Source organism: Macrobrachium rosenbergii, chromosome 6 (assembly GCF_040412425.1).
Source record: "Macrobrachium rosenbergii isolate ZJJX-2024 chromosome 6, ASM4041242v1, whole genome shotgun sequence".
Taxonomy (NCBI): domain Eukaryota; kingdom Metazoa; phylum Arthropoda; class Malacostraca; order Decapoda; family Palaemonidae; genus Macrobrachium; species Macrobrachium rosenbergii.
Genome location: NC_089746.1, coordinates 7,237,195 through 7,259,694, shown reverse-complemented (window position 1 = coordinate 7,259,694; position 22,500 = coordinate 7,237,195). Strand labels below are relative to the sequence as shown.

At 35.2% G+C, this 22,500-nt stretch overlaps 1 protein-coding gene across 2 annotated transcripts in view; it reads right to left on the bottom strand.

The window, feature by feature from the left end:
• Pgant2 (polypeptide N-acetylgalactosaminyltransferase 2) overlaps positions 1 to 22,500 on the bottom strand; it is a 311,225-nt gene that overhangs the window by 220,776 nt on the left and 67,949 nt on the right. The window contains exon 2 of one of the 2 annotated variants that reach the window (XM_067104807.1): positions 21,740 to 21,778. The exons of the other annotated variant lie outside the window; for it this stretch is intronic. Coding sequence (XP_066960908.1) covers positions 21,740 to 21,778 — 39 coding nt within the window. The remainder of the gene's footprint in view (positions 1 to 21,739; positions 21,779 to 22,500) is intronic. 2 annotated transcript variants of the gene reach the window in all.

Sequence of the window (22,500 nt, the reverse complement as noted above, 5' to 3'; positions counted from 1 at the left end):
AGTTGTAAGTTGAAACAATTGTTAGAAGAGGGTGGAAAGTAAGAAGAAGACAGAATATGAATGGAGGTACAGTAAAAGGAAAGAAGGGGGTTGGAACTAGGGACCGAAGGGACGCTGCAAAGAACCTTAAGAATGCCTACAGTGCACTGCATGAGGTGAACTGACGGCACTACCCCTTTACTGGGACTTATCATAAGAAATGCGCCATAAACTTCCATGACTTGAAGTGGGAGAGAATCGCGTGCATCTTCACTTCTAATGTCTGCGATAACATTCCAACATTCCTTACAAGGGTGCTACCTTCTGGAAGTTGTTTTCGTCAGAAGCGGTCCATTTCCGAAATGGACCAGTACAGATGATATCAGAAGGCTCCTAAAATTCCTGTGTCCCTGTTGACCTAAGTAGTGAAGTATGTACCTTCTTGTTAGTCCATTTTGTGTGTCGCAGCTTGGAGAGAGAGAGAGAGAGAGAGAGAGAGAGAGAGAGAGAGAGAGAGAGAGAGAGAGAGAGAGAGAGAGAGTATTCAGTACTCCGTCAGAATAGACGTCTTCAAAGATGGACCTCGACGAGGTGCTCTTCACACCATGAGAGAGAGAGAGAGAGAGAGAGAGAGAGAGTATTCAATACTCGTCAGAATAGACGTCTTCAAAGATGGGCCTCGACGAGGTACTCTTCACACCATGAGAGAGAGAGAGAGAGAGAGAGAGAGAGAGAGAGGAATTCAAGCAAAAGATAACCTGTTTCTCTTACCCATTTTTAGCAAGCAAATACCAACTTACAGTATAACTCCTGACTTCTCCCAGCGTTATCCTACTCTCTCTCTCTCTCTCTCTCTCTCTCTCTGCTAAACATAGCCTTATCGGTGTTTGCGGCGATCGCTTTACGCGAGTGACTCACGTGTTTATGGATTCCTTTCGAAGTCTGTTCTATTTAAAGGCAAACCGCCGCTATTGATTTCCTATGCTTCATTATTAACGAGAGTCTGAAGGTGCAACATCGGCTTCTTCTCCACTCTATCAATAGTATCAGTAGCCCGAAGCACCAACAATAATGATACAGGCAACGATGATAAACGTATTGGGACCATTAAAAGCAGTTGTGATATAAATAGCTGTAACAGAAGCTTTTTCAATTTTTATTTTCTTGGTAAACATCATGGGAATAAAATAAAAAAAAATAAAATCGCATCACTAAAATAAACCCATTTACATTAATGTACATACATTTATGTGTATACATAGGTACAGATGTATTATGTATGCATGTACGTAAATATGCATATTTAAACGCAGCGATCATGAGAAACGTATTTGCAAGTAAAACATAATATGAAAACAATATACATGCAGAGCAACACTGAAATATTATACCGTCAGCGACAAGAAACTGGAATTCCGCCCAGTACTGTCATATTTAGCCCGCATAATTTCCTCCGTTCTATTTCGCTTTTCAGGCTACACGGAACTTCCCTTGCATCAGGAAATAACTCCAGCATATAATAAATATGTGGTAAAATCGGACTTCAAAGGACTAAAATACCTACAGTAGCTCTCGTTTTATGGATTCATTTTAGGTACAACAATGAAATTCCTTTTAAGAATAAAGTAAAAAATTGGCGTTCTTTTTTCCATCTGGTAGCTTTACTGCACTTACTGAAACGAAGTTCAGTCGTGTCGAAAGGTACTTGAAATAAACAACCATATTATCGAATTCAAAATGACACGACCCTCGAATGAAAATCATGTTCTCCAGGTACTCATGACATCCAAGGTTTTAACGTCCCGTTCAATAGAGTAGACCATAATAAGAAAACTGCTTACATGCCGGAGGGATAGATTGATCAGTAGACAGATAACCATATGGATACATAAATCCGTTTCATTACAGTAACAGCTGTATTTCAGTTTCTGAATACTATAGACACATTAAACCTGGTAGCTCTGGTGTATAAAACCTGAGTTCCAGGTGAAACAATTTTCAAAACACTGCTTAGGGTGTACATCTCCCCCCCCCCTAGTGATGTTTGAGAATGTATGTACACTAAATTTACGCTGAAGCCAGGTTGGATTTACGTTCACGTGGACTTGAAAACTCATAATGGAGGACTTCTAAGCATTTAACTGCACACGGATTCTATAAAGGACATTTATTCACAGGATCAAATATTACTCGATACTGATATTTTAGACCTGTAATTTCGAATGTGGAAATTAAAGAAACACTGTGTGTATGTATGCATGTGTGGGTGTGTGTATATATACTGAATATATATATATATATATATATATATATATATATATATATATATATATATATATATATATATATATATATATATATATATATATATATATATATATATATATATATATATATATATATATATATATATATTATATATATATGTATATACTATATACACACGTGTGATTGTGCATGCAATTCTCGAGATACAAAATCTCTTACTAAGAAATAATACTACCACTGAACCAATTCAAGATGTGAAAATGTAGATTTTTAAATATTGTGGAAAATAATTATTAAGGCGCTGATTCCCGGTGGGGAAATAATGAACAAGGCGGCCACTGAAGTATCTTTGAAAGTCATTAATCAACGCTACGCTTAGGTCGAGAGGCGATGGTAATTGGCCAAATCAGAAATCAATTACCACGGCAGAAATGGAAAATAAATTACTGGCTTTAAAATGAATTATCAATAACAAATGATCGATCACTGATGTGAAAATCACATACCGATAATAATGGACTGAGGGCTTACAAGATTAATTTCTAAATTTGTTCTTTTAATTACAAAAACAGACACACAAACACTCACGATATATATATATATATATATATATATATATATATATATATATATATATATATATATATATATATATATATATATATATATATAATATATATAATATATATATATATATATATATATATATATATATATATATATATATATATATATATATATATATATATATATATATATATATATATATATATATATATATATATATATTCAGCCAAGGCCACAGGAAACATAAAATGTTTTACCATATGGCGTTCTGTGGTTTAGATATGTAGACGATATTTTTTGTATATGGCCTCTAACCGAAGATGTGAACACAATTTTCTTTTCAAACTGAACAATTTGGTATCTTCTATTAATTTTACTTATGAAGAAGAACATAATAGTTGTCTCTCTTTTTTAGATATAAATGTTCACCGTACTTTAAATGGCTTTAAATACTTTATAGGAAACTACAAATGTAAATTCATACATCCATTATTATTCTAATCTTAGCAATCGAGTAAAGAAGACTATTTTTTCTTCCATGTTTTTAAAGGCTTTACGTTTTGCGGCCCTGAATTTCTTCAAGAGTTCGAAAATATTTTTAATATATCAGAAAAATTAAAATACCCCAAATATTTTGTTGATTGTGCTTTCCAAAAAGCACAAAAAACGTTTTATTCAGTAACTACCAGAGTGGCTTTTAACAATCAAAATGTACTTATTTTACCACATAGTGATCTCCTATGTAGGGTTCCAAATTTTTGCAAGAATTTTAATATTAATGTTGTTTTTAAACTTTCAAATACCCTGAAAAACAGATTAATAAGGAATTCTACCGGAGTTTCTCAGGGCTGCATTTACAGGGTTCCTTGCATGAATTGCAAGTGTTTTTAAGTAGGACAATCTGGGAAGGGACTGGAGACAAGAATTAAACAACACAGATATAGTGTGAGAGCGGGACAAATGTCGAATGCTTTATTTTTACACATTAACAATTTTAATCATATGATTCAATAGGAGGGGGCAAAAGTTGTTTTATATTGTAATAATACAACCCGTAGAAATGTTATTGAATCTGCTTTCATTAAATATCACGGTGACTTACTGAATGTGAGCCGGGGTGTGTACAAACTAAACGCATTTGTTGTTAGAGAGATTTGTAAGATTGTTTCCTTTTAATCGCCTGTTGAGCTGTTCTATACCTGCTGTACTAGTTTTAACCGGATCTTGGATATTTGTTTCCATTTTTTCAGCTTTTATGTTTACTTCGTTAGATATTCCCGGTGTTTTTAGCATTGTACCTCGAAAATATGTTGAAATAACACGAAAGCGTTTGTTAGTCCTTCGTTTATTTTTTTTGTGGCCTTGGCTGAATATATTGTCACGCGCTTTTTAGCGACACACACATACACACACACACACACACACACACACACACACACACACACACACACATATATATATATATATATATATATATATATTTCTGACTCACATCAGGATCGAACCCCGGCCTTTCAATTAATGACTTGTATGGCCTAGTGGGCAGCGCCCTTGCCTTCCAATTGAAAGACCTGGGTTCGATCCTGATGTGAGTCAGAAATTTATTTCTGTTCCACACGTGATTGTGTGTTGAATTTCTATGTGTACATACACACATATATATATATATATATATATATATATATATATATATATATATATATATATATATATATATATATATATATAGTATACAGAATATATAGAGGTATAAACCATTCAAATTTTTCGAATATTCTATAATTTTTATTTATATTAAAGTTTAATACATAAATTTGTTCTAACTTAATATAAATATTAACATATATTTCAGCTCCTCATAAATTTTCAGACATTTTATAAATTTTTCGTGTATTTCAATAGATAAATTCACTTCAACTTACTCTTGTTATATAAATTTCAACAGATTAATTTGTCCTAACTTCATTGTATATTCAAATACATTAAATCTGTAATAAACTGAATTTTGAAATATAGTGAGTAAAATCTGAAGCAAACCAACAAATGCAGCTATTCAGCATTCATCCACAATAACCTCTGAAACGAAACTAATCGCCCACTTACTCAAAATTACCTTTAAAAATTCATTCTCAGAACTTACGACGATAAAGATAGCTTCACGTAACTCGACATTAACTAAGGTAATAAACTGAACTGAATATAAGGATTTAGGCCAAAGGCCAAGCACTGGGACCTACGAGGTCATTCAGTGCTGAAACGGAAATTGACAGTAAAAGGTTTGAAAGGTGAAACAGGAGGAAAACCTCAAAGCAGTTGCACTGTGAATATCACTGTGAATCAATTGTTAGGAGAGGGTGGAAAGTAAGATGACAAAAGAGAATACGAAAGGAGGTACAGTAAAGAAAACGAAAGGGGTTGCAGCTAGGGGCCGAAGGCACGCTGCAAAGAACCTTAAGTAATGCCTACAGTGCACCCGTACGAGGTACACTGACGGCACTATCCCCCCTACGGAGTAGGGCAATAAACCAACCACACACATACAGTATATTGTGATGTCATCAAGGGTGATTTCCCCTCGAAGATATGAAGGATAATGAACCTTCGTGCAAAGCCTTCCTTTTCCACAAACACATCGATCAGACGCAAGACACGCGTGGACATTACACATTCCACTTACCTTCCGGAGAAAGATGCGATGAAAAAATGGGAAATTAATAATAGTGGCTAGGCGTTCCACAAACACTCGAACGAGCGGCCATAAATAAGTAATATCATGAGAGCAAAGTTAATTACATTTATTTCGTGAAGAATGCAAATACAGTATATCTTCTTCTTCTTCTTCTTCTTCTTCTTCTTCTTCTTCTTCTTTCAAATGAACACCATATTCTTTGGAAATTTGAATTTCAAGTCAATGGCCCGTGTGGTAGGGTTGTTCTATATAAATGGGGTTCATCTTCTGAATAATAATAATAATAATAATAATAATAATAATAATAATAATAATAATAATAATAATAATCCTTCAAGAGCACCAGCGTTTCCGAAATGTGTTGTACAATGGATGTCAACAAAGACTTGATTGGTCAGATTAAACCCGTTCTTGAGTAAGCTCCTTCGAAACGTTACTACAAACAATAGTCGATAAAAAATCACCGCCATTACAATCATTAAAGTACGTGTAATGCGTTATACTTACCTCTCTTTAAGTGACCTGGTCAAGAGGGCCATATTTTTGGGTGGATATACTAGTTCAAAATAGTAGGGTATGACTGCCATAACTCTAAATTAACTTCACGAAGTCTCGTGTGAAGTGCTACGAAGTTCAGCTTGAAGTTAATGTGCCTAGTAGTCTAACTTGAAAGCGGCACAAAAGGTAAGGCTTTGTAAAATACCGTCAAAATGTCCAACACTGCATTTCCTGTACAGTTCTACATAAAGGTAAACATCATGAAGTCTATGAAAATTTACACAAAAGTCCAATATGTAAATTTTATACATCGCAAAGAATAATATGTCACTTCATAAAAAAAAGACATAGGGCCGTTTTGAGTTTGTCAACAACGGCCAGCTTTTTTAATACCAAACGAATATTAATCCGTTCCAATTAAGCTTTTTGTAGCGACAGTTTATCTGTTTGATTCATAAGCATTTTAAGTGGCAAATATTGGCTCCCGAATGCTCGGCCATTGTCGTGGAACAAAGACCATCTGGGAGTCATCAGTTCGTCAGAGTTTACAAGAATTTACGTCAGTCCTTTCAAATAATTTTCACTGTTGCTCAGAGTAATCATCTTTTTGTGAGATATTGGAATATTCTGACATCTTACAAAGAGATTATTACTCTGAGCAACAATGGAAATTATGTGAAAAGACTGACTGTATATAATTCTAATAAACTGTAACGAACTAATGACACCCAAGGTCTTTGTTCCTGGACAATTGCCAAGCACTCGGGAGCCAGTACTTGTGACCTGAACCAAATGCTAACCAAACAAATAAACTCTTGCTGCAAAAAGCTCAATTGGAAAAAAAATAATAAAAATAGTAAAAATATCCTTTAAATATACCTTACAAAAGCGAGAGGAAAAAAATAAAATCATGAGTTAGGGTGGGACCATTCTAAGACTGACACAAACAGGCAAAAAAAATTCTTTTATCCAGAGAACTTACTACATAAAAAAAACTCACATACATAAATGTAATTTAATTTTTTATACATTTTTTTCACATGTAGTAAATATCGTTATCCAAAGAAACCGTGAATAAAAAAAAAAAAGGTCGAGATAGGACCTTTTCGAGAAGTCATATCAATATCACCCAAAGATAACTTAATAAAAGAAAGCTTGGACAGGACGACCTTTCTGAGACGTCAAAATAAATAAGACTGGCCTGTACGGAGAACTACAATGGTCAGCCAGCCAATGGGGCCACCTGAAGAAGCAGTTCTGTCAATCGTAATTCAAAAGGTTAACTGTTCCCTCATGCAATCAACAACTACAACTGGTTCTCCTGGGTGGGTGTGTCAATTCGCGGGATCACAAGTGATATTAAGCGTGTCATCAGAAGATATGAAGACGAGCTGTCAGTTTTACTATATGGAGATGCGTTACAACTGCCAACCTTGTTAAGGCACAGGATTTTAATACTAGCGAAGGTACGCAGTAATGTAATAATAATAATAATAATAATAATAATAATAATAATAATAATAATAATAATAATAATGAGTATGGTTACACATCTGTGAACTTATCAGTAAACTTTTTAGAGCCTCAAAGGTACAGGCGAAGACGCAATGTTTTACGTCCTTAAAACAATTTGCCTTGTATTCTTATAACTTGTTTTTATTTTTATTCATTACTTTATTTATTTATTCACGTTTTTACCTTTTCTGTTAACTGACCTCTTCGTTCTGTGTTTCCTCTTATCCTCTGCAACTTCTTTCAAATGAGCACCATATTCTTTGGAAGCTTGAATTTCACGTCAATAACTCCTTTAGGCTTGTTCCATAAGAATAGGGAGTTATCTTCTGAATAATAATAATAATAATAATAATAATAATAATAATAATAATAATAATAATATGACCAAGAAAAAATGAATAATAGGGAATTGTCACAAAGGAAAGGAACCTGCCGAGAAATAAATAACTCTGGGGAGGTAACAACTGACACCAACCGTAACTGCTGCGCTGAGGAATTTCCTATTATTATTCGAAGGGTAGGGGGATGCAATCAATAACCAGTACAGCACCACCACCACCACCACCACCACCAGCAAAAACTACGAAGGATACAAATAAATAACCGACTAATGACGCGGTGGACATTGCTAATCGCTGGAGACGCGAATTACAAACACTACTAAAAATACGCTCGAGGGGGAAGAAGTTCGAGAGAGTTATTGTACGCACTTATTTTTTCTTTCTTTTCCAATGACCTTGTCGCATTTGTAGTGTCCGAATATGGGGTAAAAAACATAATCAAAAGACAGTCCATAGCTTTATATTTCGCATTTAGTGTCCGAATATGGGGTAAAACGCACAGTCAACAGAATGTCCATAGCTTTATATTTCGCATTTATAGTGTCCGAATACTTGGTAAAAAAACATAATCAACAGGCTGTCCCTACCTTTATACTTCGCATTTATAGTGTCCGAATACGGGGTAAAAAACATAATCAACAGGCTGTCCCTAGCTTTATACTTCGCATTTATTGTGCCCGAATACGGGGTAAAAAACATAATCAACAGGCTGTCCCAAGCTTTATACTTCGCATTTATAGTGTCCGAATACGGGGTAAAAAACATAATCAACAGGCTGTCCCTAGCTTTATACTTCGCATTTATAGTGTCCGAATACTTGGTAAAAAACATAATCAACAGTTTATAGTGTCCGAATACTTGGTAAAAAACATAATCAACAGTTTATAGTGTCCGAATACGGGGTAAAAAACATAATCAACAGGCTGTCCCTAGCTTTATACTTCGCATTTATAGTGTCCGAATACGGGATAAAAAACATAATCAACAGGCTGTCCCTAGCTTTATACTTCGCATTTATAGTGTCCGAATACGGGGTAAAAAACATAATCAACAGGCTGTCCCTAGCTTTATACTTCGCATTTATAGTGTCCGAATACGGGGTAAAAAACATAATCAACAGGCTGTCCCTAGCTTTATACTTCACATTTATTGTGCCCGAATACGGGGTAAAAAACATAATCAACAGGCTGTCCCTAGCTTTATACTTCGCATTTATTGTGCCCGAATACGGGGTAAAAAACATAATCAACAGGCTGTTCCTAGCTTTATACTTCGCATTTATTGTGCCCGAATACGGGGTAAAAACATAATCAACAGGCTGTCCCTAGCTTTATACTTCGCATTTATTGTGCCCGAATACGGGGTAAAAACATAATCAACAGGCTGTTCCTAGCTTTATACTTCGCATTTATTGTGCCCGAATACGGGGTAAAAAACATAATCAACAGGCTGTCCCTAGCTTTATACTTCGCATTTATTGTGCCCGAATACGGGGTAAAAAACATAATCAACAGACTGTCCGTAGCTTTATACTTCGCATTTATTGTGCCCGAATACGGGGTAAAAAACATAATCAACAGACTGTCCGTAGCTTTATATTTCGCATTTATAGTGTCCGAATACTTGGTAAAAAACATAATCAACAGGCTGTCCCTAGCTTTATACTTCGCATTTATTGTGCCCGAATACGGGGTAAAAAACATAATCAACAGACTGTCCGTAGCTTTATATTTCGCATCTATAGTGTCCGAATATGGGGTAAAAAACATAATCAACAGACTGTCCATAGCTTTATATTTCGCATTTATAGTGTCTGAATATGGGGTAAAAAACATAACCAACAGACTGTCTCTAGCTTTATATTTCGCATTTATAGTGTCCGAATATGGAGTAAAAAACATATTCAACAGACTGTCCCTAGCTTTATATTTCGCATTTATAGTGTCCGAATATGGAGTAAAAAACATATTCAACAGACTGTCCCTAGCTTTATATTTCGCATTTATAGTGTCCGAATACAGGGTAAAAAACAGAACCAACAGACTGTCCATAGCTTTATATTTCGCATTTATAGTGTCCGAATATGGGGTAAAAAACATAATTAATAGACTGTCCCTAGCTTTATATTTCGCATTTAAAGTGTCCGAATATGGAGTAAAAAAACATATTCAACACTGTCCCTAGCTTTATATTTCGCATTTATAGTGTCCGAATACGGGGTAAAAAACATAATCAACAGACTGTCATAGCTTTATATTTCGCATTTATAGTGTCCGAATACGGGGTAAAACATAATTAACAGACTGTCCCGAGCTTTACATTTCGCATTTATAGTGTCCGAACATGGGGTAAAAAACATAATCTACAGAATGGCCCTAGCTTTATATTTCGCATTTATAGTGTAGGTTTACATTTCGCATTTATAGTGTCCGAATATGGGGTAAAAAACATAATCAACAGAATGTCCCTAGCTTTATATTTCGCGTTTTTAGTGTCCGAATATGGGGTAAAAAACATAATCAACAGGCTGTCCCTAGCTTTATATTTCGCATTTATAGTATATGTCCGAATATGGGGTACAAACATAATCAACAGACTGTCCCTAGCTTTATATTAAGTTCCAAGGCATACTTTTTGAATAACAGTGACACATAGGCCTATACAGAGACATCATTAGTTGTGTATTGTTATACGTCAGGCTTGTGTTCTGTATTAACATTCTTTGTGCTTTTTGTACAATTAGAATTGAAATTATATCACTTTTTACTTTACTTTTCCATGTTCCGTATTTTCTTTACTTTTTCTCACCTTCATTTTCGCATCTCATTCAATTTTCTACAATTCAGTTTTAAGTGTTTTTCATCTATCCTTTACATTGTTCAATCACGAGTCAGCAAGCAACAAGCCTAAGTTAAACTCAGCTCCAAACGTCGAAGTGCCTTAATAATAATAATAATAATAATAATAATAATAATAATAATAATAATAATAATAATAATAATAATGATAATAATAATAATAACACTTATTTCAGCTCTTGCTCCATTCTACTGCTAACTCCCCTTGTGCTGAAGTAACTTCTAACACCTAACCTCATTAGTGTAGTCCTGATCCACACTCTCGCACGTTCTTTCTATCCTAATTCTACGCCAGGACATCGCAGATGAGCACGCAAGTGAAGTGTAACGAACACTGTTCAAGCAGCAAAACAAAGGTGTTTGGGAAGAATGACGGGATCAACCAGTCGATAAGAGACAGAGTCCATCTTGTTGGCTCGGCTTGGGCAATTAACTTACAAGTAACACTAGACAAAAATTGGGTGCACCCCTACCAACTGACTCTCAAGCAACAACAAACAACAATTTATCCCACACCAAGCCCTCACATACAACTACTGTAATAGCAATTCTTGAAGTCGTCACAAAAACTACAACGAGAATGACTGTCAGTCACAGCTGAGCCCTTCCCAGAGCTCAACCTCCTGACAATGCCCCAGAACCCTGTCAGTTAGAAGAGAGAAGTCCTGCTGTCCTTTTTTGTGTGGTGCCAGGCTGTAAGTAGTGCCATCCATGTTAACTTTCGAGGTGCTCATCACCGTTTCATAGGATCCTATAACATAGTCGTAGGCTGTGAATTATATACTACCAAGGACTCCTGATAATAGTAGCATTGCCCATACAGAAGAGATTTAAAGAATTATTTGCTCTGGGTGCTAGGGTATCTGTGGAGTGGTATGAGACTACACTCAGGTAGTGTTAGTCATAAAATTACTTCAGGTAGTTCATGATGCCTGGAAGATGCTCCACATCCACTGTAATCAATTTTGTAATAGTTTCAACAAGTTTCATGTCTTTGTTGGGAACTATTACCATTTAGGCTGTTTGTAGTAGTGTTATAGACTTATATCTTGCAACTGTAAGTTATTCTTGACCATGCTTTGCACAGTTAATGCTTGATGGGTAAAAGTTGTTGTAAATTCTAATTGCTACTCAGTATGAAAAGGAACATCTCGTCGAAAGGAATAATAATATTTATTTGTGTCTACATTTTTGAGACATGCTTATTTTTTCCCTTGAATTATCATACTGCCGCCCACAGGTGACTGTTATTCATTGTATTTTTTGTAGGCCTTATATAATTGTGCATAACAACACAGAGACAAGTGAGAAAGACAGTGCATTAGGCTTGGCAAGTGTGACAAAAACTAAATAACTGTGGAGAGCCTCATTTAAAGTGCTGTAATAACCGCGTCTACGAAAATTATACTGTGAAGAACAGCACGTGAACATAATAAAATTGCACTGAAGATTTTAATAAAATGTGCGGTAAAAAATGTTGACCGTTGATAATAACAGGTACATTAAGCACATATATATGTCGTGGCTCAAGAAAAAAGTGACCCAGAAAGGTCTTGAGAACAGAAGACCCCTGAGTTAAGAAGAATATTACCGAATTGATTCACTCAGGAGTTGCAATTTATCTTATACCTGTAAGTTTCATTTTGATTTTCATCATGGCTTCTATTTTAATCATATTACTATTTTATCTCTATCATTTTATGCAGCATCACTTTATCAAAGTAATGTTACATTTTTGCTTTTTAATTTCCCCTAGTCATTTTGATTGCCTTTTAATCATTGGGCATAACTGACTAGAGAGAGACAGAAAAAGAAACAGAAGTAATAAAAGTCTTGGTTTTGAAAATAAAATGAACTCTCCTTCAAGGAACTAGAAGAAGAAGGTAAGACAGATACAAAAGTTACGGTTGTGTGGAAGCTGTTTCAAAAGCTAGATTTCCTTCAAGCAAGAATATTAATTCTTTTTATATGCATTGATATTTCTAGAGGATTTCAATGCATTGTTGCACTGACTGTGTAAACATTACATTTGCTCTTCTTTCAGCCAGATTCAGAGGTGCCAGAAAAGCTTGAAATACACATTCTTGTTTTCTTTTTGTCCAAGGATCTCAACTTTCCGTCACTATATATATATATATATATATATATATATATATATATATATATATATATATATATATATATATATATATATATATATATATATATATATATATATATATATATATGGATATAATAAATATAGATATATATATGTATATATATATATTTTTTTTTCATGGTAGGGGCTGGAACGACAAGAGAGCTCCTTTTCCTTGATTGTAGCCAGAGCTATGAAGCATCCACCATTTTGTTGGCAGCAGAAACAGGTAGTTACACCTGTATTAACTGGTCCTGCGAATCAGAATGCGGGTCAGATTGATCCCCTGCCCAAGGTAACAAAATCCCCTGAAAAGAGCAAGGACCAGAAGCACAGTACAGACCCAGCAAAAAAAAAAAAAAAAAAAAAAAAACATAAAAGCGTCTCCAACGCGTCAAGAGACCAAGGGTGCTATCCACTCTTGTCACGTCTCGCCTCTACTGAAGTTGTTAATACTCGTGCTATTCCACTGTGACCCCTTTGCAGTTGTATCATAATCGTACTATACCCCAGCAAGAGGAGGCTGGGACACACACACACACACACACACACACACACACCTGATGAACTGAGCAACACGTTGCAGAATTTCCAGAGGTGCAGGCAGAGAGGAAAAAGACAGAAACTAGTTTTACTTCCCTCACAAGCCCTCTGGCTGGGGAGTTAAACAGTGGGCCTAGCGACACGCTGGCCACGTGCCATAGGCATTGGGACCTGTTCCCCACTGGTTGTCGGCCTAAAAGAAACAGGAGATCAGCGCCTGCCCTATGAGCCTACATAGGCCCAGGAGGACTTTAACTGACTTAACGGGAGGAAAGAAAACATGTATAAGTCTTTAGGTTTATCTAAGTGGTGCCTATCAACAATCTCTTTTTAACCTCCCGGCGTGTCAAGGTCTTGGAGGATTTCAAGTAATTTCTTAATTGTTTGGAATATATTACCTATTACGCATTAAAGCTATCACTGTAAAGTACCTGTCTACATGTTTGTCTACATGTTGATATGTGGTCAAAGTAATTGTCTGTCAACAGTGATTGCTTGCAAAGCAACGTCTTGTTACGTTAGTGCATAACATCATATTGCTGTCACTCAAAGCTTCATTTCTACAACTGACTTTTGACTACGAATTTTTCTTATTCACCTGGGTGATGATTCGAGATTTCCTTTCCTAGCTCTGTACTGCCTAGAGAACTGTAGGTTTGGGATTTTGTGAATTTTGCCGCCCCATCCAAGCACTGAAAAAACTGTTGTTCTTTCACAGTTGTGTGCACATTTTCAGCACTGCGATCTGTTGCAAATCTATTTGCTGGTTTGAATAAATGAAGCAAAGTGAGTTCTCTATCTTTTACAATTAACCAGCAAGAAAACTTTAAGTACTGTTAGTGCTTATCACCAAATTATTGTAGAAATGTGCTTAAACAGTGAAGCAAAAGTGCAGTAAAAACTGACAACCAAAAACAAGGAATGAAAATAGAACCCTGAAATGTCTGATTCTGTATTACTGAAATATGGAAAACTAATAACACTTAGATTAGTAAATAAGAGTTACCGATGAGAGTCATATCACTTCAGAGGATGTACAGATGACCTCTATCTCGTTCATAACTAAACATTTATTGTTCCTCAGAGATTTTTATTGTTCCATTTCATTTTCACCCACAGATCTTTGCTCCTTTATTTCCCAACGTATATATGAACGTTTTCTTTCTTGACGTCAGTCATTTTGCTTGGTGTATTTTTTTTGGTCTTGTTCTGTTGTTGCTCCAAGCACTGTGTTGAAGTCAGTAGTTCAAATATTTGCCCTCTGATACGACATTGCAAATATTTGCATTCATTCACCATCCCCTGTTTAATTTTCATTTCCTTCTTTTTCTCATTTTCATTTCTATTTTAAAGTGAGTTCTTTGAACCTCAGTTATGAGATGCCTTTTTTATTATATATATATATATATATATATATATATATATATATATATATATATATATATATATATATATATATATAGATATATATATATATATATATATATATATATATATATATATATATATATATATATATATATATATATATATATATATATATATATATATATATATATATATATATATATATATATATAATAAAAGAAAAAGAAAGATATATATATATATTTATATTTATATATATTATATATATATATATATATATTTATATATATATATATATATATATATATATATATATATATATATATATATATATTTATATATACATATATATATATATATATATATATATATATATATATATATATATATTTATATATTATATATATATATATGTATAAATTGTTTCTGCTTACTGTTATTTTTCCCTTTGGGATCTGATATGTCTTGTTATTTAGTAAGCCGAGATTGAGATTTGAAACTTACTAAATGCACAGATTACCGAATTACGGAGAATGGTAGAAAATAACAAAGCAGTAAGATAAGAGAGGTTCTGTCTTGAAAGAGTTCTATAATAAAAAAAAAACTGTATTCTTACATGCTATGTAATTCTCTAAGTTTCTCTTGCAATGGAATGGAATATAGAATTTAGGCCAAAGTGCCAAACCTGGGACCTGTGAGGCCATTCAGCGCTGAAACGGAAATCAAGAGAGAAGGGTTGAAGGGGGTAACAGGAGGAAAACCTCAAATCAGTTGCACTACGAAACAATTGTTAGGAGAGGGTGGAAAGTAAAATGGAAGTAATACAATATGAACAGAGGTAGAGTAAAAGGAAAGAAATGGGTCTGCAGCCAGGGGCCAAAGGGACACTGCAAAGAACCTTAAGTAATGCCTACAGTGCACGGCATGAGGTGTAATGATGGTACTAGCCCCCAACCATACGGGGTCTAAATTTTTCTGGTAAGAGACTGAAGCTCAACAAGACTTTGGAGTAAGACCTGTCATGAGAGATGACAGTTGTAATCTGCGTAGGTATAACTGGTACACAAAGGAAGAAGGTAATAAAACTCCCTATTCTAGAGGAAAACAATCTAAAATTCTTGGCCCTAGGACACTGCGCCGAAGGTGTATAGGAAAATTTAATGGGCTTGAATTTGGTCTACTGTTGTTGCAGCGGTTAAGTAAGTTGGGGTGTGCAGGCTTTCACACTGCTTGAACCTAATGCAACTATATACTGTACATGTACATGTATATATATATATATATATATATATATATATATATATATATATATATATACATACATATATATATATATATATATATATACATACATATATATATATATATATACATACATCATAAGCCTTTTCCCTTGGAGGGTAACTTAAAATCGACTTAGCCTCCAGCTAAAAATGCTTTGGAAAGTGCGTAACATCCTAATAACCATTAATAAAACATATATATATATATATATATACACACAAATATAGGATAAATTAATAAAATCCACACGTAAATGGCAAGAAAAGCCACACTGAGGAAAGTAATTTCACACGAAATAAGGTCGAGAATGAAACCCTGAGAGAAGAGGAAAAAACAGTGGCGTAAAATGTAGAGGAAACGGCGGAAAAGAAGGACAGAAAAATTGCACAACCTACTTCGAACAAACTTTCCCTTTTAGGGTCACCTCATTTTCCCGACAAAGAGTGACGAAGAGGGGTGGGGGGGCAGAGGGGAGAGGGGAGCATCACTGGAACGGGAGGGGGAAAGGGAGGGGGAGGGAGAGGGAGGGAAATAGCTTCACACAGTGGCGAAGAAGGGGGGAAGAACATCAATGGAACGGAAGGGGGAAGGGAGAGAGGAACATCACTGGAACGGAAGTGGGAAGGGAGGAGGGAGGGAAACAACATCGCAGAGTGACGAAGAAGAGGGGGAAGGAGAATAACTGAAGCGGAAGGGGAGAAAGAGGGAATGGGGAAGGAAAACAGCACCAGAAGGGACAGGACATAGCATCAAGTCGGGCAGGGGGAGGGGGAAGGAGGAGGGACGGGGAGGGGGAAATATCACTCCAAAGAATCCCTCCATAAAACCACTTGCATAACTCAGCGATGTCGTCTGCCCTCAGAAGCCCGGCATACTGCGAATCTAATCTGGAAGGTCAGAAGAATTTACCATTGGATGGGCCTCTGTTTTCCTCCGTCTCTCCCCGTCCGCTGATTTTATAGCAGTTGTTGGGCGTGAGTGAAAAAGTCGAGAATGAGGCACATTCATTAGATATGCATGACACGAGAGAGAGAGAGAGAGAGAGAGAGAGAGAGAGAGAGAGAGAGAGAGAGAGAGAGAGAGAGAGAGAGAGAGACCGTTTATGTGCATGATTGCAATAGTATTCAAGAGAGAGTAATACAATTTTGAAGAAATATAGAAAAAAAAAGTTATTTAAATACATGACCACAGTGCAATGTGAAGGCATAAAAATATTAGGTATTACTAGTCTTATAGTATGAGATTACTCCCGTGGTGGAGGAATAACCAGTTGGAATCCTGCCCTTTGAGGAATTTTACATTATTTGTTGAAATCACTCAAACTATAATATTAGTCCAGACTTCGGAATTGCGTGTAAGGTGCCAGATCGAGTCAAAATCGCGCCCCGTATTGGGGTCACTAAAACGACCGGTGGCATTGCATCTTGGCTGCCCCGAGTGGGATATCAAGGAACTTGTATAATATATGATGAAATACGAGTACTAGTTAACTGGCGATGTAGACAGTTCCACAGGTTAGATGTCATGAGAGCAAATCATGATGCAAGAGTAATCTCGCCTAATTTAGGATATAAAACAGGCTGAGGCACAAAGCATCAGGCATCAGTTTAAGGACTGTATTAAGTTTAAGGCGAAGATATTTATTTTAAGGGGTTGTTGACAGACTTTAAATCAAACACTCTGATTTATATTATGTAAACAAACCTACAGCATTCGTCCCTACTCTGGTTGCCACTTAGTTTTACTGATTTCAGTCAAGCACTATAAGGAAGGCCGTCCAAGTTTTCAACTCTTTTTGTACAGTAACGAAGTACGCTCCGTAGTAGAGCCATTTGGCCACAGTTACGTGTAGAGAGAGAGAGAAAGAGAAAGAGAGAGAGAGAGAGAGAGAGAGAGAGAGAGATATTCAACTCTGCCAATTAAATGTAGGCTATCATCTTGAACAAATAAATCTTAATAGTTAGTGACACAGATGACTAGTATCAATCCATTTTATGACATTTAATTAATGAGCTACGACGAGCTCATGAAGTCTGATAATCTCTTTTCTTCCGTGAGTGTGTGTGTGTGTGTGTGTGTGTGTGCGCGTGTGTGTGGGAAAGTTAGTCGTCCATGATGTTTACCTCAAGAGCAGGCGACTCTCAACGTCAACGTAAGAAAAACTGCTCATTCAGCGCTTCAGAGATCAATAACACCTGGGGTGGCGTCTTTATGCTTTGAAAACGCAATCAATTTGCTGCTGTTTCGGCCTCTGACGAATTTTGGGGCAAAACGAAATAAAAGTACGCTGCCTTTCTGTGATACGTAAACGAGCCAGGAAGGAAAAAAAAATTTCAAAAAGTTTTCGAGGAATAAACAAGCCTCAACACTAGGTTTTGAAAACGAGAATCATGATCATTTGGCAAGAGTGGTTTCAACATCACAATAATTCCTCTCAAAACGATTCAACTACTCCTTAAGAACAAGATCGAATAAATACTGTGAATTTCGGATAATAATATATCAAACTAGAACATGGAAATAATATTTCAAAGTAATCACTTACCAAATATATCATCATATACGATTTAACGTCAGCTTTTTCCTTGTTCACTTACTTCTTGATCATCTATTAGATCTATGTCTTCTTGTATTTCCCTTTTCCTTGATTTACAGGCCCTTCATACGGGTCTTCATTCAGCTACTTTCATGCATATTCCTTTCCTGACCAACAGTTCCTCAACCCTTCTCATCATGTGTCCAAACCACCTCTACCTATGAGACCTCAGTCTACTGACCAGCTTTTGAACACCTCATCTTTCTGTCAACTCCTAAATCATAGCATGAGCTTTCCACCGTACTCTGGGCATGAATCCTATCATTCTATGGTCACATCTTTTCAAAATCTCCTCCAATATCCTTGTCAGTGCCTGTTTTTGATGAACAGAGTAGTAAAGGCCTTATATACCTAGGAGAAGGCTAATGGAAATCTTTTATTTACCAGTAGTCTAGCTATCCATTTCACCCATGCTGCAGCTACTCTTTCCTGCTGTTCTCTCAACTCTTGATTCACAGTCCAGCTTGTTCATGAGGTGGCAGAAATGCTCCAACTTTTCTCAAGACCTATCACAACAGGGTTCTCAGCTCGCCTATCCTCTCCATTTGCTCTTGTAATGCATTTCGGGAACCGAAGATCTCCACTCCATGTTTATTTTGTGCCCCTGAGTACCTCTTGTAGCAACGTCTTCTATATTTGGTACACAGTACAGAGATCGACGCTTTCCCTATCCCCAAAACACCACATGCCCACTTTCCTTATTTATAAGGTCCCCTGTGCTTCCTTTTCAGTAAAAAAAAAAAAAAATTAAGTATATCTTAGTTTAACCAGACCACTGAGCTGATTAACAGCCCTCCTAGGGCTGGCCCGAAAAATTAGATTTATTTTACGTGGCTAAGAACCAACTGGTTTCCTAGCAACGGGACCTACAGCTTATTGTGGAATCCGAACCACATTATGACGAGAAATTAATTTCTATCACCAGAAATAAATTCCTCTAATTCTTCATTGGCCGGTCGGAGAGTCGAACGCTGGGCCAACAGCGTGCTAGCCGAGAGCTCTACCCACCCATCCAATGAAGAACCTTCCTTTTCAGTCAATACAACCATCTCCATCACCTCACCCTCAGATTCTGCTTTTAACACTACGTCATCTGCATAAATCTACTCTCAGGTAAAGTCACTTCTGCACTCCTTTAGAGCTTTTTCCTATAACATTATAAATAGCAAAGGGCCCACGGTTAATCCTTAAGGGGGTACAACCATCTATCAAACTCGTTAAATTTAATTTTCATCAAGAACTCTTACACTTTCAATAAAAAAAATAGGAAATGAAAATAATTACATCATATCTACTGGAAATTAACAGAATAACCTGTCAATGCCTTGCCAACTTAAAAGGATCATCCTAAATATTGCCTTTCTCTCTCTCTCTCCTCTTTTAGATATGTATATAATCTGGCCTGTGTTTCTAAACACAATGGATGTGGTAGAAACAAATAAGACCTAAAAATAAGGCATTCCGCCTAACATCTTTCTTCCGGGCTGTTCCAGGAGCACCTGCCGTGCTAGGGTAAGGCCAGCTTATTTATACAACAACGTAGTATCCTTTGTATTTACAACTGGGTGAAATTGTAGGCGGTAGACCGAGAGCGAACCACAGAGCTAGCATACCTGAGCTGAGCTCTGCAACACTCAGTCACGACGCCCACTATAATACATTACATTACATATATATATATATATATATATATATATATATATATATATATATATATATATATATATATATATATATATATATATGTATATCCCAGTTAATGCATATTGTATATTTACAATTTGCCTATGCATGTATGCATAACACATACACGGACATCATATCATGAATATTGTCAACATGCTACTAGCATCTGTAACAGAATAACAAAGACTCAAAGAAAAAAAAGGAATCAGGAATCAAGAAATGGCATTCCGGTGAAAAGCCTCAAGACATGCAGTGACCTTTTTGTAACATGCAGGTATTTTCGATGTAAGGAATAGGAAAATATGTAATATATAATTATGAACAGACGACTTAAGTAATGAAAACAGAAGCCGGAATAATGGCACCGCTTGTTGAAGTATCATCAACGTAGACTTGAAATACAAAGGATACAGATATAAATATACACATTATGAAAAACTTTGTAATAATGGATGAATCTTCATAAAAAGCGACATGGCTATAAGGAAGTAATTCGCCAATCAATAAACGTAACTGCAGTGAGTACTTACTTTATTTTTTTATGCTGTAAACAGGAAAGGTTTTTTATCATTACAACTCAGGTAGCTACCAATACTATCAACGATGCTATTATTATTGCTAACGTAATAACTATAATTACTACCATAACACTCTGCTAAGCTAGTTAGAGCATCATCACCAATAAAATGCAAACTTTAAAATACTTAAAATTACATACACACGCAACACCAACTACATTAAGTGAAAACTAAAAACATTCAAAGCCAAACACAAACAAAAACAACAAAGGAGGGAAATAACAATGACAGCAACAACAAATACAATGCAAGGAAAAAAAACCCACACACACAAACAGGGAATAATCTTATTCAAGTGATTCAGTTAATGTAACAAAGGGCAACTGACAGACAACAAGAACGGTGTCGGAAAAAATAGAGGTTAGAAGTTATCAAAACACTAAATAAAAATATATAGACTGTGAAAGGTGGTAAAAAATATATACAGTACATGTACGCTGCATATATATAAATATACAACTATATACATAATCATGTATACCTATACACATTATATATATAAATGCATGTGTATGTGCATATATTTATATACATATATACATATAAGATATATATATATATATATATATATATATATATATATATATATATATATATATATATATATATATATATATATATATATTATATATATATTATATATATACATATACATTTGTATATTTATGTGTGTATATATATGTACATATACATTTACATATATGTATATGTACATATACATATACATATAATATATATACATATATAATATATATATACACACATATATACATATTCATATATATACAATCATACATGTGTATATATACACACGCGATGTATTGCTCACCGGTATGTACTGAGCAGTTGCTCTGCTTCTTAGCGGCTTCTGGGAACGAGACAAATTCTTATATTAGACATCAGGGCAATCGATAAAAAAGGAATTGGGGTTGGGGGGGTGGGGTTGACTGGGCTGGGGGAGGCATATTTAGGGAGGCAAGTCTAAAAGATTTCACGATGGGGAGAACTAAAGGAAAAGGAAGTCATAATTTTATCATTTTTATGAACTTTACTTAATTACTTTTCTCCAATCTTAGTTCTTGTATGGAGGTTAGAAATCATTTTATTAAGACTGATTAGGTTTTCTCACTTTTAAATCATTTTTTATGGTCATGTACTGTTTTTCATGAATGAATCAGGCTTTGCCAATTTTAAATACCTTTTAGCTTCTTTTTTTCATGGGGGAGGGGAGGGGGGAGTTTACATATACTCTACTGGAACAGATTATGTTTACTTCCACTTTTGAGTGCCTGTTGCGTAGCTTACATTTGTTTACAAGTCAAAATTAAAACTGTTTATATTTTTCTTATTTTTAAATTGCCGGCAGCTTTGTTTACAATATTTTTTATAGTGAAAATGGATTCTCAATTTTAATCATCTTTACTTCTTTGGAGGTTTACAGGATATTTATTTTACCTAAATCAAAAATTCAGGTCACATGTTATACTTAAGTTAATAATTCAAGTTCTCTCTTTCAGTAAATTACTATTAAAAGGGATAATTTTATAGCACATTCTCTACACAAGATACACTTGACTACATTCAACCAAA